General features: G+C 40.4%; 1 protein-coding gene across 1 annotated transcript; it reads right to left on the bottom strand.

Annotated features, from left to right (window-relative positions):
- Positions 1-5,392: 5,392 nt before the first annotated feature.
- On the bottom strand, positions 5,393-9,187 carry LOC125316230 (cucumisin-like). Its single transcript, XM_048283997.1, has 9 exons — positions 9,102-9,187; positions 8,156-8,247; positions 7,816-8,056; positions 7,206-7,719; positions 6,968-7,071; positions 6,662-6,880; positions 6,412-6,523; positions 6,089-6,302; positions 5,393-5,922 (listed from the first exon to the last, which is right to left on the bottom strand). Exons 1-9 carry the CDS (start codon positions 9,176-9,178, stop codon positions 5,393-5,395), a joined length of 2,103 nt encoding a protein of 700 aa, XP_048139954.1. The 5' UTR covers positions 9,179-9,187.
- Positions 9,188-16,159: the final 6,972 nt, after the last annotated feature.

The raw sequence follows: 16,159 nt of genomic DNA, 5'->3' as shown, positions 1-16,159 counted from the left end.
ATCGGTAACCGAAAGGGCGTCAATATGAAATTTGGCGTAACCAAGTCCCCGGACCCAAAAATCTCTGGTTTTCGCGAAACCAAACGGTTTCTCCCGACCGCTCGGTAAGGTTTTCCGATCGTACCTTCCAATAAATCGATCGGTGGCGACTCCAAATTGTATGTACACCTCGCACATGCCACCCGACCACACAAGGTCAATTTCGATATTTGATAAATTTTACTCGACATCGCGATTCGAGTAATGGGTCTTGGGAGGGACCCGCGATCCCATAAAAAAATTCATATAAAAGGAGGATCGGCTCGTTAACCCTACTCCACCGCCGGGATTTATCGAACGAATTTCCGACGGAGGGTCGCAACAAGATTAAAAGTTGCTTTATGATGATTGATCGCGCGGCTATGATTGAAAGTTACTTTATCATGATTGATCGTGTGGTTTAGATTCAATCTTGTTTTATGATGATTTAATCATGTGGTTTATATTAAATGTTACTTTATGATGACATGATCGGGTGGTACCGATTAATTGTTACTTTATCATAATTTAATCGGATGGTGCAGATTATTTATTGCTTTAGTATAATTTAATCGTGTGGTTCCGATTGGGTGATTACTTTAGTGTGATTTAATCGGATGGTCCCGATTGTTTATTACTTCAGCGTGAGTGAATTGTATGGTCCGATTGAGTATTGCTTCAGTATAATTAGATTGGGTGGTCTCAATTGAGAGATTGAGATAATTAGAAAGATCGTGTGGTTTCGATTGGGTAATCAGGAAAGTATAGAGAAATCGTATGGTTCCGATCTTCTAATCAGGAAGTTCAGCAAGATCGTATGGTGTATATTGACCAATTTGAGGGTTGAATGTGAAGATGTGGTTTCGATTGAGGATGCAAGGGTATATTGTTGGCATATGGTTATTTTAGAGGAGAATCAAGTGGGATTGTGAGATGTTATACCCTGAAGCGTTATTACGCGGGGTAGTTGAGTATATGAGATTATATTATACCTTGAGGCGTGTTTACACGGGTTTTGTATTTATGAGATCATGTTATACCCCGAAGCATTATTACACGGGGTTTTATATTTATCCCGAGGCGTTAAACGCGAGATACTAACCTGAGGCGTTAAACGCGGGTTATACCGACCCGAGACGTTATTACGCGAGTCCGGGCTATATAATGGCTTGAAGTGTTATTACGCGGGTTTGTCCACATATATTGTAGCCTGATGCATTAAACGCGGGCTTTTAAATAATGTAGCCTTATTAAAGGCGTAGTGAGTTGGAAGAGAGAATGAAGTTTATTTCTTGAATTATGTTGTGTGTTTTGTTAGCCGAGATGGAATTTGTTTAGAACTGCTCACCTAGGATGTATCCGGAGGCACTAGAGCCCTAGCTTAGGGTTAGGAGCTTTCTTCTTGAGATTTATTCTCACCCCGTCGTGGGTTACCCCTTTTTCGGACCTTCCGCCTCAATAATGAACGAGCCACCACGGAGATTTGGGATACCTCGGGACATGGAGACTATAATCACGGAGTATCCTGTGAGGGAAGACAAAGGTTATTATAGGCATACTACGACTATCCGGGTAGATGTAGGAGAGTCTTTTTGGAAGCCCCATACTTATTTGGCGTGGACATACAATCATGGGGACATGCTGGTAGGACTATTGAAAGGTTTCGATGTTTCCTATGATGGAGTTGGGGAATAGGACCTCACTCAGGCTGCCTCTCCCGACGGCGTGGCGACAAGCCCCGATGTTGGTCCCGAAAACTCAAAGTCCGACCGGAGAATTTGGAGCCAGAAGAGGACGTGGAGATCGTGGAGCCATCAGATGTGGAGCTGCCTTCTGAGACCGATGAGGAGGAGGACCTGGAGACTTCTTCGGAGGATAGAGAGGATGGGGCTTAGGATAGTCGCCCTTTTGACTTTTTGAGGGTACCTTGCTGAGTTAGGAGTTAGGCTTCGATCACTTGATCCTTTTTGTTATAGGTGGTCATAGGTTTGTACAGTGGCCTCTAAAGCCTTGGGTTTGGCTTTTGTAAAATGATATGTGATTATGTTTATGAGTGTTTCTTTTACCGTCCCAAAGCATTGTATGTTTATTTGTTTTGTACGGAGTTTTGTTTTCGCTTCTACATGTGCTTATCATTCATGTTTAGTTTAGAATATTATTGGCCATTGGATCCGGAGAACCGTACTCAAGCATGGCCAAAGAGGGTGTTGGCGTGCTCATAGGGTTCGAGATGTGACACCAAGAATGCCAAAAGTTATTTTTAAATTTATTTTGGACAAAATTTGTATTTCGAAATAATTTAGTTTTTAGCTTATCTTTAAATCTAATTTTAGTTTATTTTAATTTTGTTTGAAATTTTAGTGCCCACGTAGACTTCATGTTTTTTTAAATGCCACTTTATAGTTAAAATTAATTGTAAATGTCACGTATTAATTTTGGGGCAAATATCTCGCTGGAGGCATTTAAATGATTGTTTTTTCTCCATTTTAGCACTTAAGTTATTCAACGAAAGCTTTTAATACTAAAGTGAACGTCGTACACAATTTTTGGCATTTCCGGTGTTCTCTCAATTTTTCGATGTGTGCTCATCACCGATGATGTTAGATTTGGTTCGGCGGCTGATTGTGCTTCGATGCTATATACCAAATTGATTCACTTTTCAGATTTACTTGCTTTGTGGATTTTTATTTTTCTTTTAAAATGATGTATTTCTTTCACATAAGATGAAAATCTTCCTTTAGACAATATATATATATATATATATATATATATATATATATATTGCTATCAATGCAGCCCTAATTTTTCAATTTGTCAAATGTAGTCCTAAATCTTTTGATAATTGTTTAATATAACTTATTCGATTAATTTATGCTAAAAATTGTTAACGTGAATGCCAACTATCTTACGTGGAGTGATCTGCGATTTGACGTGTCGAGTGGGGCTAACAAAGATGTTGATTTTTTAAATTTTTTTAAAATTTTCCTATTCTTTTATTTTTATTTTTATTTTCTTTTCATCTTCCCGAATTTCCCGCCGACGGGGTCGTCGGGAGTCGGGACCTCGGCTTTGGCTGGCGAGGATAGTCTGCAACGCCCTCTCCCTCATCCAGGCCCTATCGCTAATCTATGGCAAAGTATGTGTACAAAAGTCAAACTCCTTTTTCTAAAGTTTAGTTAAGGGAGAGAGGGACCTTTCTCTCTCTCCATCTCCACCTCCGCCTCCACCTCCACCTCCACCTCCACCTCTCCTTCTTTCACTCTGTCTCTCTATCGCTTTATCTCTTCTTCTTCAAGACGTCTTTGTTGATTTCATGGACAATACGGTCAACATTCTGTTCGCAAGTGGAGTGGTTTGCCCTATGAGCTTTGAAGATCGAAGCGCGAGGCCTCAGGAGAATTTGCTCTCTTTGGATTAGCTCTTTCGCTTCGGCTCTAGATACTTGCTCTGGATAGTCGAGCGCTCCGCAAGTATCGAAGGCTTCTTTATTGCTACGTTCAACAATCGGCTTATCTAAAAATGATTTTGTGATCGAACCGGTATCTCTTTTGTAATGCTTTTTTATTCTGATCGGATATAGATATGAAATTTATTAGGAATTCTCTGTACTCTTTCAACTTGTTATTATTGTTGATGTCTCTTTATGGTGATTGGTGCTAAGTATGCTGAACCTAAATGCGTACTACCTTTTGGCAAACTTGTAGCTACCGGAAAGGGAAATCTCGGTGTGTGTTCATTACTGATGATGATGCAAGATTCGTTGATTGGCAGCTAATTGTACTTTGATATTGTGGCGGATCCGTCTAGCAAATCTCCGGTACCAAGTTTATTCACTTTTCAAATTTACTTTCTTTGTGGGATTTGTATTTTTTCGTTGAAATTATGTACCTTTCTTTCATGTGAATTGGAAATTTTACTTCCGACCAAAAAAAAAAAAAAGATATACAAAAACTGAATTAGGCAATTAGATTAATCTTCAAAAGAGCTTTCGAAGGACGCCTTTGCTTAGTCCACACCGGATTAGGAAAAAATTACTAAAAAAGTGATAAACCTATTATAATTTTGCTAATTCAGTTCTAAACTTTTTTTGTTTTTGTCAATTTAGTTTTAAACCTTTTGCATTTGTACCAATTTAGTCCATTTGACCGGCCGATGCTAACGTTACATTGATGGTATTGACTGGGGTATTTTAAATATTTTAATAACTTTTTGATTTTTAATATTTTTTCCTTTTTCTGTTCTTTTCGTTAGTTTTTTTTCCTAACCTTATGGGCCTGAAGGGCGCGATTGGTGCTTCCACGTAAGACAATCGGGCATGATATACAAGCGCATGATATATGGAGAAACACAAAAATTAATTGGGCACAATTTTTTCCAAATCATAAGGGCTGATAAGGGCATTGTGGCCCTCACCTGAGTTGGGCAACGGTCGCCACACCCTCGACCAAGACCGACGAGGGCTGCAACGCCCTCGCACGCCAACTTTCAAGTGGTTCAAAAGTTGTGAGAAGCGTTGGCCATAATAAAAGGGCTTTTCAAAAAGAGAAATTGTTCAATAAATCTAGTATTTCTAATAAATTGAATCTGAATCGTGAAATGGACTTCTGTTTTTGTATCCATTTTCCGGCTATGTCTAGTTTCCAATTTTAGCTCTATGCAAGATATATAGAGGAAGTTACTCTTGGAGATAGGAATAGCATTGGCTCTATTAGATTATTACGACTGACAACTTCTACGTTTGGATCATCAAGCTTGTACTATCCGCTTCTGTATATTTTATAAGGCAGGAGAGAAATCAGACATGTTTTCAGCATTCGCTTATAAAGAAATAAAAGAAGTTTTAGTTCATGAGGTCATTGAAGCTGTATGTACATGTGGGGGGCTCACATGTGATCCACCATTTTAAATGATTTGGATTCGATTTAGTTCATTCTCATAATTTCTTTTCGAGAACCGACATGGCATCCTGACTAATGCCATGCCGTGTCACAGCTCATGCACGACGTAATATAAAATGGTTAGTAAGTAAGCCATATTCTGTGATTTAGACAATAATTCCTAGCATAGCTTCACTTTGCAGATGTATACAAGGGCACAATATATAAAGAAACGCCAAGATTAATACTTAGCAACTACATTTAATGATACAAACTTCCCAGGAAAACTAGTAGAAACACCTAACCAGAATTGAGCCTTTAACAGCTTTAAATGGTACAAATTAAGGAGCTTTCCTGTACAATCGAAAGACAAGTGCTCCTCTTATTATCCGGCACATCACTTTCTTCCACTGAACATTAGTTGCACCTAAAAAGATCAATGGCAATGAACGTCGGTTGTGCAAATGCACGTAAACTATATTAACCCAGCGATTAATCTAGGAGGAAACCAGGAATGCAACTATCGGACTCCTCACTTGATGAACACCGTCATCCCACACCAGAGACGCAGAAATCATTCCCGCTTCCAAGATGGCCTCCACCGTCACCACGAAACTCTGCTTCTGTAGGACGAACTCGAACGCGAGGGTTTGCGGTTCGACACGAACGTTGAACCCTTGTGGAGCCGTCACAGTGGCCTTGTAAGTGGAATTTGGGCTGCCCACATTAGTGACGGTCCTGTGGAAGACTCCTGTGATATTGGAGCCTTTGGTCCGAGTCGACAGCACGAAACTCGGTAAATTCAAGTCCCACACGGTTGCATTTTTTACGTCGGAGCAGCTGCTTTGGTCGCCTGTGACGAGTCTTAGGCTGCTGGCGTTGTAACCTTGTCCGCACAAGAATTGCACATAATCTGCCTCCTTGGCATCATACACTAAACCCGGGTCCGCTGCTTTCGAAGGGTTTATGTGACCAGCTCCGTATGCGAACTCCGCATCGGTATTCTTGAGAGGACTCATTGGAGAAGCTGCGAAAGCCAGAAGGTGTACTGACAGAATCGCCCATGGGAAACTCGTAGCCAATTAAATTTTATTGATTGTATATTTCGCGACCCATTATGCCTCGTGCAATTTACTAGTGATTTCAGGAGTAAAAGATCATCCATGGTTCACTAATGCAATGTCAGGCACTACCTGTTGTCATCAGGGCCGACTTAATAGCTGCCAGAGACCACATCGGATGTATCGCTTTGACGTAAGCGGCCACTCCCGTGGCGTGGGGGCAAGCCATGGATGTGCCGGAAACTATATTGTACGAAACGCGCCTTGGGTCGCCCGATGACTCGGTCATGGTCGAAGCCGGGGGCCACGCTGCTAGAATGTCCACGCCTGGGGCCGTGAGATCAGGCTGCACACAACATGTATGAATGTCAATACTGGCTATTATAAGTAATTGAACAAATTCCTCCTCAATTCTTAATTGATGCGTCAAATCACCTCCGCGGGTCCGATCATACCTTGAGAATGTCACTGGTGATTGGGTTTGGGCCTCTCGACGAAAACGAAACAACCGCCGGAGCCAACACATCTTTGGTCTCTGTGCTCTTAAATATGGTTGCTGTAGGGTTTCTAGTACAAAAGGAAAGAAAGTTCCCGACATCATTCACTCTTTAGTAAGTGTCTGACCACAAATTTTGCATTATTGAGCCAACACATCCTTCTTTTTTTGGGGATGTTAAAATGGGTTGAGATTGCAAAACGCTTTACCTAGTTGAGTTCAGGTAGTGAGAAACTTCACTCCCGTCCGCAGCGTTCAAGAAGGAGGCAGGCACTGGGAAGGTAAACGCCACGTCCGTGCTTCCCAAGTTTCGCATTATTGAGCCGGTGGCGCCCGCTGTTAGTGCGGCGTCCGCGGAAGTGAGTGCATCACACAAGACGATCTTACCCTTCACCAAAGCGCTGTTCAGAGAATCCTTAACGCAGAGACTACAAGATATATATACTATGTTCATTAATTTGATGCATAGTGAATATTCAATCTCACTCTTTCTAACAACATACACAGACACACACCTTGATCTGGTCGAATTAAATCCTTGTGCAATATTTGGGGCATCTCCTCCATATATCAGGGGATACATCGTGTTGTTGAGGTCGAAAGTGTTGATTGAGACTCCCTGTAAATAATAATCGCATTATGTAGAAGTGCTAACTACATACTACCATTTAGTAGTGCAGATATACTAGGAGAAATGTACGAATTCAGATCTGTATTTGAAGTGAAAATTAGGCATTTGTAGGGTTCTTTTACCTCATAAGACTTTCCGTTTCCTAATAGAACTTTGTTGACGAACTTTCGATCTATCGTGCTAGCTGCGACCGAGAGAAACCAAGGAGAAAAATTAGTGGTAGTCGCCGGTTTAGGGCCAGAGTTCCCTGCCGCCGCTGATGTGAGTATGCCATGCTTCATCGCGTGGAAAGATCCAATCGCGATTGAGTTCTCAAAGTAATTGCCGGCGACAAATGGGCTGATGGAGATGGAGATGATGTCCACACTGTCCGCGATGGCGTCATCAAACGCGGCGAGTATGTCCGCATCGTAGCAGCCGTCAGCCCAACACACTTTGTACACGGCGATGCGGGCAGAAGGGACTCCTCCTCGGGCTGTCCCAGAGCCGAGGCCGAATAGGCTCGTTCCGCTCACCAAGCCACCGGCTGCTGTCGACGAAGTGTGAGTTCCGTGACCCTCGGTGTCCCTAGGCGAAGCTAAATCCCCTGGTAAATGTGTCGTGTTTTGCCGGTAGTATTTGGCTCCAATGATTTTACTACAAAACAATCAACCCAGGAAAGAGAAATTAGCTTCCGTCAACTATCACATTACACAACGTAAGATAGCAATAAGATGATGCATAATGCAGTACTCATTGCAAGTGAAGTTGGAGGTTTGGCAAGTGCCCTTCCATTTGGTTGGAGGAGGGCCAAACCCTTTGTCGCTAAAGCTGTCACTTTCAGGCCAAATGCCCGAATCAAACATTCCAACAATGAGGTCACTCTCAGCCGGTAGTCTTTGCAGGCTCTGAGAGAAGCCCAGGAAATCCCATGACCTCGTCGTTTGTAGTTGATGCCTCTCACTTGGGAACACCGACACTACTCCTTCCATTCCTGATGAGGATTATACAGAGGTTGACGAACTATTACAATACATCGAACGATGTCATGAATGGATTGTTATCGTCAATGGAACTTAGGTATATTTCGAACCTGCGATTTCTGCAACTTCGTCTTCAGTGAGTCTGGCAGCGAATCCATGGAAGCTCCTCGAATAGCTGTGCACTAACGACTCCGATGCGCGACTGCAGAAGAAAATGGTTCAATGACGAGGTTAAACTCGGTTATGATCTGCACCGAGATGATCCATGTCTAGCTGTAGGGACCTTCTTAATCCCACATTGTCAACACACAGAAATGATCAAAGCCAATGTATAGCTCGAAATGCAATGTTGAATAAGATCGTTCACTGTGAGAGAAGTAATGTTACGCGATCGGTTATTGGCAATCATGTGATCGAGAATTAATGCGAGTTGTTGGGCATTCCTCATGTAGGATAGACCCATCTTTTAACTATTTGAATGAATTCAAGCTTATCTAATATCAGGGAAAAATACACTAGAAGTGCCATAACTTTTGTACGGCGTTCACTTGAGTGCCACAACTTTCAAAACGTTCACTTAAGTGCCATAACTTTAAAAAAGCGTTCACTTGAGTGTCATGTTGACGTGGGAGCCGGAAAACTGACGTGGCACGCCGGAAAGTTACTGTAGCACCCCGGAAAACCGACGTGGCACGCGTGGAAAAGTTACTATAGCACTCAAGTAAACAATTTTACTCCGACGTAGCCTCAAATGAACGATTTTGGAAAGTTATGGCACTTAAATAAATGTTTTGAAAGTTATGACACTCAAGTAAACGCCGTGCATAAGTTATGGTACTTCTAGTGTACTTTTTCCCTAATATCGTATCCTCTAGGAGAAAGTTGAGGGGCACAGAGCACATTAGGCACTACCCAGTGACAATACTAATGTGAAAAATGTGTCGCTGATTGGTTTAATAGAATTGACAAAGTTTACTAAGTATCAAATGTGCTACATAGTTTCATGATGCTTTAGAGAACTTGATGAAAGGAAATGAAAGGACAAAGAATATCAACCTGCCAATTACTTCTTGTAGCATGCTGGTGTGCACCGACGTCGCCAAGAAGTCTGCTTGTTTGGGAAGTCCGCCCATGTACACCACATAAACCTGTCTCAATGCACAAAACATAATCATCAACACAGTGGAAATGAACATCAAAACTGTCTAACGTTGAATTCGCTCCAAGACGCAGCGACAAGAATTTCGTCTTGCCTTGCCATCTTCACCAGACGCTCCTCCAAAGGGCATCAACACAACACAGCTGATGAAACTCATCAGGAGAAGCTTTGAAAGACGGGCCATTTGAGTAGTCATTTTGAACAGCGGAAATCGTCCCCCGCTTGTATGACACTAATGGCGAGGTCTTAAATATACTCGTAGGCGGTCCAAAAGATAGTGAGAATTTTGACAGATGCGTATAGGATTCGTAGACTGCCTTGGGTTCCCCGCCACATGTGGCTGCCGGCTAAGTGACATTCACAATGCTCTTGGGCACCATTTGTCTGACCTTTCCAACAGTTTGAACCGTCTTCCGGTTTCTGCTTCAATGTCTAAGATACGCACTTGATTTATCAATTCTAATCCTCAAAGCCCACAAAGAAATTTCTCGCATGTCAACCATTCCCATTCTACTCTACTATGACTAAACGAAATTTCTCGCATCAGTAAATTTATCTCCTCCAAATGGAGAACACGGAGTCCTTCCTCTAGTAACGGAGGCAGAGAGAGGGGGGATAAGTATACTATCAGTGTCAAAACTTTTGTACGGCATTCACTTGAGTACGATAACTTTCAAAACGTTTACTTAAATGCCACAACTTTCAAAATTTGTTCACTTGAGTATCATTGTTAACGTGAACGTCAGAAAAGCTAACGTAGCGCCGGCGAACCAATTTTTTTAAATATTTAATGTACACATGGAAATTTTCATTAATTTTTTTTTTTTGCAAATTTTATTTCTCTGGTTTGTTTAATTATTGAAAATTTCAAAAAAAAAAAAAAGGCCAAACCCTTGATTTCTTGGTGGTGGTCGGCAAGACCGACCGGCCTAGGGGCCGGGGTCGGCTTGCCCCGAGCCGGTGAGGCTACGCGGCCCTAGCCAACGACCGTCACGACCTCGGCAATCGCGGGCAAGGGCGCGAAGCCCTCGCCGGATCCGGGCGAGAGTGTCACGCCCTGGCCGGCTAATGGCCCGAGGGCCATTGCCTCGACCTTCCGAGCCGTCGTGAGGTCGAGGCGACGGCCCTCCGGCCATTGACCAAGAGGAGCATGAGGCCCTCGCCCGCAACTACCAAGGCTGCAACAGCCATTGGCCAGAGCCGTCGCGGCCTCATTGGCCAAGGTCGTTGCGACCTCGCCGGCCCAGGGCAAGCAGACCCTGGCCCCTAGGCCGGCTGGTGGTGGCCGGCGAGACCCTCGCCGGTGACCTCGCGGCCACCACCGAGAAACCTAAGGGTTTCTCTTTTTTTTTTGTTTGAAATATTAAATAATTTTAAAAAATAAAAACATCAAAATGAATAAAAAATAAAAAAAAGTTTCATAAAATATTAGCAAATGTAAAGAAAATCCATGTGGCAATGAGAAATTAATAAAATAATAGGAAAAAGTCCACATCAGCTTTTTTGGCAAAAATGACATTCAAGTGAATGATTTTGCTCCGACATGGCATTCAAGGGAACGTTTTGAAAGTTATAACACTTAAGTGAATGCCATACAAAAGTTATGGCACTTGTACCGTACTTATCCCGAGAGAGCGAGAGAGAGAGATGTGATTGATGTTTTTCCATGCGTAATTTTCCAAATCCTAAGGTGTGAAATCTTTGATCTTTATTACTTGACTACTGATCAATCAATTATCTAGAGGGAGTACATTTAAGGACCCAATTGTACCTCAAAATTTAGGGGATTTAAGAAAAATTTATATGTCGGGTTGGCCTATGTCGTTATTCACATTTGTATGGCTGTCCTATGAGCTTAGATGGTTTGTAAATTGATACGGATGGTGTTACCAATTCCCGAATTCTTTGTATTTGTCTTGTTTTCCTTTGCCTTTGATTCATTATCTTTAGTTTTATAAGTTTCTATCCACATACATATTCGATAGGAAACATATGCAAAAGATAATCTTTGTGTCAACTATCAAGGTACGATTGGGCTTGCTTGCTCTTTTTCATTCATTATCTATTGCATTGTCTACTTTTTGTTTTTATTTAAACCAATGAACGCTTATCCATCCAAATTTAACAAGAGTTATTTATGCCCAAAAAAACACTTAAGACATGATATGAATGAACATGATCCATTATATGATTAAAAGCTTCTAAAACCCCCAATTCAAGCAAAGAGTCTTCTGAGCACTAGGAAAAACAGCAAGCTTCCTCTCCTTTGACAATAAAATTTATATCTCACGTCACATTTAATAGCATGAACAATCTCACAAATAGAATAGCTGTGAGACTTATATATTTCTAGCTCTCCATGTGTGGTAAGGAAAGGCATTTCAAGCTAGCTTATACAAGATTGAACCCTAAAGAGCGGTTCCTCTTCCCATGAACCATGATGAAACAATGGCTTTATATTTCCATTAAACTTCGGTGGATATTTATATAACCAAGAGTATATTTTTGAAGATTTATTTGCAAAAAAAGAAACACATAAAATGAAAAAATTTTCAACTTCCAAAGATACGATGGACTTCCAAAATCGATAGACCTATATTTAGTTAATACATGCCCTCAAGTGGAAGAGTCAAGATAGCAAATTTTCAACTTGTCTTGTAAAAATTCAAAACGTGCTGTAGAAAGAGCTTCGGTGAGAGCATCAGCCAGTTGTTCGGCCGTGGAGATAAATTATACAATGAGTTGTTGTTTGGTGACAAAATCATGGACAAAGTGGAAGTCAATTTCAACATGTTTGGTGTTGGACCTAACAATGTCACCTAGAGAGGGAGAGGGGATAGGTTATTTTGAAACTATTTCAGTTTATGCGGAAATTATCGAATAATGACAAAATATTTGGTTCAGCAGATATTCAAAGTAATGTGAATAGATTGTGTGCTATGATACGGAAAAATCAAGATAGACACGAGCACACAACAATTTATAGTGTTCGGTTTATTCACAAAGCTTACGTCCATTCTATAGACTAAAAGCCACAATATGGGCTAGATTGCACTAGTAATCTCCTCAACAAGTCACAAATGGCAAATGCTAATCCTTTAGAAGATAAATCACACTATCTGGATTAAGTCACTACATTGACTTTTGTACAATTGATCCCTAGCAAGATTACAGAATGGTATGATTAACACCAAGAAGATCTTTGTAGAATAGAAAACAATTGTTGAGACATGATTTTTAGTCACTTTATTTTAGAAAATTGATCAAAAATCAACAAAAATTGATAAAATTGTAAAATAAACTTTGGAAGCCTTGGCTAAGCCAAGGGAACCAATTTTGAACAAAAAAATATTTTCTGAATTTTTTTTCTAAATTTCCATCAATTTTTTAATTAAAAAATACCCCCAAAATAAGAAAAATAGCATTTGTGACCAGAAAAATATGAAAAAAAGTAACAATTAGTTTTATTTTAATCCCAATTTGATATGGTCACTTTAAATCCTAAAAATTCAATCGGGAACCTTGAATTCAAAAAGTTTGCATTTAGGTCTCTAGTTGAACGAAAATCTCAAATTGAGTCCTTTCTAGTGTTCTTTTCACTTTGTGCTAGTTTTGCAATTTGATTCTAATACCTTTAATTGCATTTTGGTCCAATCATTTCCACGAATGGAACAAATTGAAAAATAGACCTATTTGAAATTTCAGTTTGGTCCATGTCATTAAAATTGTGATCAATTAGGTGATTTCATTCAAAATATCATTATAATACCATGGGTGAGATCAATTTTTTTCAAATTAGTCATTGGAGACCTCAATTGATCAAATTCCTACTCGGGTCAAACTTTTGAGTTAGGGGGTTTTATGCTAAATTGGACTGAATGGACTCAAGATGGTCATTTTAAGACTATATCCATGTTTTACAATTCAATTTTGACATTAAAATTGTGAAATTTTGGACTAATTTTGACTTAATTAAATCATTTTTGTCAAATCGGGTCAACCGTGTTGGAAGATCCGACCCTGTCAACCTGGGTGGACCCAGCGGAAGAACAGAATGTATTTCTCTTCAGTTTCGCGTGCATGTTTGCTCCAAAGGAGACCGAATGGAGAATGCCAAAATTGACACCCCAAATGTACCCAATTGAAGATCGCAAGGGGTGGGCTTTGTAGGCCTCGAATTTCCAATCCCAAAGAGCCCAATTTCACGTGCTGAGACAGCCGGACGAGGGACGACAAATCCATTTTCCAGTGCCAATGATAACCGAAGTAAACTGAGAGGAAAGGAGCTCAAATTGGTGTCCAATTCTGACACACGAGCAACCAAAAGGAGACACCGACTAACACATCCATGCCCGACGCGGATGAGCCATTTAGCACGTGCCAACACATGCCAGGGGCCAGCTGTCGAGGTGCTTATGTGACATCCTGTATTTCAACTCACTTTCGAAGTTTTGAATGAATGAAATGTCTCATTGATGTATTTAAGCTAAATCTCACTTAGAATTGATCCCTCTCGAGAAGACTAACCAAATGAGAATGACTAGCTAAGAAAATCAAGTACGTTGACCTAAGAACTTGATCCTTGATTGTCTCTTTGGTCATGAAAATTGTTGAGGGAATATTTTGGACCAATATAGGCCAATCCCGAACGGTTAAGGAACGATTCGGATGATACTCTACGCTTGGATCATGGGTGATTCTATTTGACCTCATGTGAGTTCCGAACGTCCCTAAATTATTTTCTAATGATCGTGTCCATTGAGACTAGTGATTAACCCTCCCAGTTAAATGACAACCAAAGTCGCTATGGCTCGAGTAATTCTTAAACGTGATATTAATCACGGGTCGATACGTGTAACTCTTAAAAGCCATCCGTTAGTTTGAAATACGCTGAAATTTTAATTGATTGAGATTGATCGCGAATCGAACTTCGACATTAGACGTCGGACCTTCAAGAGTTCCAATAATTAAATTTTGGACGTTATCTCATCCGGAGTACAATACTTTGCTGTTTGCCCCAAAGTGTTCGAAAAAATGAAATTAGGACTGGAAATGGGAAAATACCTATTTACCCTTGGAAAATACCCATTTCTCCACTTTAGTCAAGGGACATTTTGGTCATTTTTCCCTTCATGGCCGAATTTGACTAGTCAATGGTGAAAGAAATTATCAAATTACCCTTCTTGCATTTGAAGAGCAAATTAAGTGAATTATTGATGGACTCCATAAATATCTCTCTCTTCATTTTTCAAGACCAATAATTCAAGACCAAAATATCCACCTAAAATATCCTAACCTATTATCATTATTGTCTTCACCTTCATCTTCATTATTGGCCTCATTTCTCTCACTACTCTCTCTCTACCTCACTTGGCCGAATTCTCCCTTTGCCGCTGCCACCACCACCAAAATTCTACCAAGCTACCACAGACCTCACCTTGAACCACCGAAGCCGAGTTACCACCGTGAGCTACCCGGAGTCACCGGATTTTCATGGGTTAAAGTCGGTAGAGAGAGGACCGCCGGAGCCGCCGCTTGGATAAAAAATTTTCTCAACTTTTCACCGAAGAATTTGGTAGATTTTGAAGTAAGTTAGTTCCTAAATCTTGATTAGGTATTTAGGATGCTAAAGGACTTAGAATTGAGTAGTTTTGAGTGAAAAATTCCTTGGTTGTGTTCTTCAAGCTTGGTGGCTGAAAATGGAGAGAGGAGAGAGAGAAAATTTTGTGGTCTTGAGGTGAATAGTATTCCATGATTGGAATTGGATGGCCATGATCAAAAGTTGCTTTATTTAGAATAATCGTACGGCTATGATTGAAAGTTGCTTTGTATGGATTCATCGTACGGCTATGATTTAATCCTACTTTATGACATCTAAATCGTGTGGTACGTATAAATTGTACGTTAGCATAATTTAATCGTATGGTCCAACAAAATTGCTACATTAGTATGATTTGATTGTATGATTCGTATTAATTGCACGTTAGTATAATTTTAATCGTACAGTATATATTAATTGCTACGTTAGCATAATTGTGATTGTATGGTATAGAATGATTATTATTTTAGCATAAATTGATCGTGTAGTGGAAATTAATTATTGCATTAGTGTGATTTACTCGGGTGGTCTCGATTTATTAATTATTCAACGTGAGTGAATCACGTGGTCCCGATAGAATATTTCTTCAGTATAATTAAATGGAGCGGTCTCGATTAAGCAATTGGGAAAAATTAGAAAGATCGCATGGTCCCAATATTTTATTAGAGAAAATTTGTGAGATTTTGTGGTCTTGATCTGCTAATCGAGAAGTTTAGCGAGATCGTGTGGTTAAGGTTGATCGATCGGGAGGTTTTATGTGATCGTGTGGTATTAGTCGAGTGATCGAGGGATTATTATTATTATATGGTCTTTATAAGGAATAATTGAGCATGAGTGCGGAATTTTACCCTGAAGCGTTATTACGCGGGGTTTGTATTTATAAGACCATATTTTACCTTGAAGCATTAAATGCAAAGTTCTGTTTATTATATTATCCCGAGGCATTAAATGTGGGATACTAACCTCAAGCGTTATTACGCGGGTTATATTGACCTAAGGTGTTATTATGCGGGTTCGGACTATATAATAGCCCGAGGCGTTATTACGCGGATTTGTCCATTTTTATCATAGCCTAATGCATTAAACACGGCCTTCTAAGTAACGTAATATTTCTTTTAAAGGCGTACCAAGTTGGGAGAAAGATCGACGGTTATTTCTAAAATTTATTTTGTGGGTTCCATTGATTGAGTGAGGATCGGTTGAGAACCGCTCATCTAGGATGTGTCCAGAGGCAATAGCGCCATAATCTAGGATTATGAACTTTCGTATTGAGATTTATTCTCACCCCGTCGTGGGTTATCTTTTTTTCAGACCCACCGCCTCGATAGTGAACGACCCGCCCCAGAGATTTGGAAT

The sequence above is a fragment of the Rhodamnia argentea genome, chromosome 8, assembly GCF_020921035.1.
Source record: "Rhodamnia argentea isolate NSW1041297 chromosome 8, ASM2092103v1, whole genome shotgun sequence".
In the NCBI taxonomy this organism is placed as follows: Eukaryota; Viridiplantae; Streptophyta; class Magnoliopsida; order Myrtales; family Myrtaceae; genus Rhodamnia; species Rhodamnia argentea.
The sequence above is the reverse complement of the archived record's forward strand: the minus strand, read 5'-3'. Positions and strand labels throughout refer to the sequence as shown.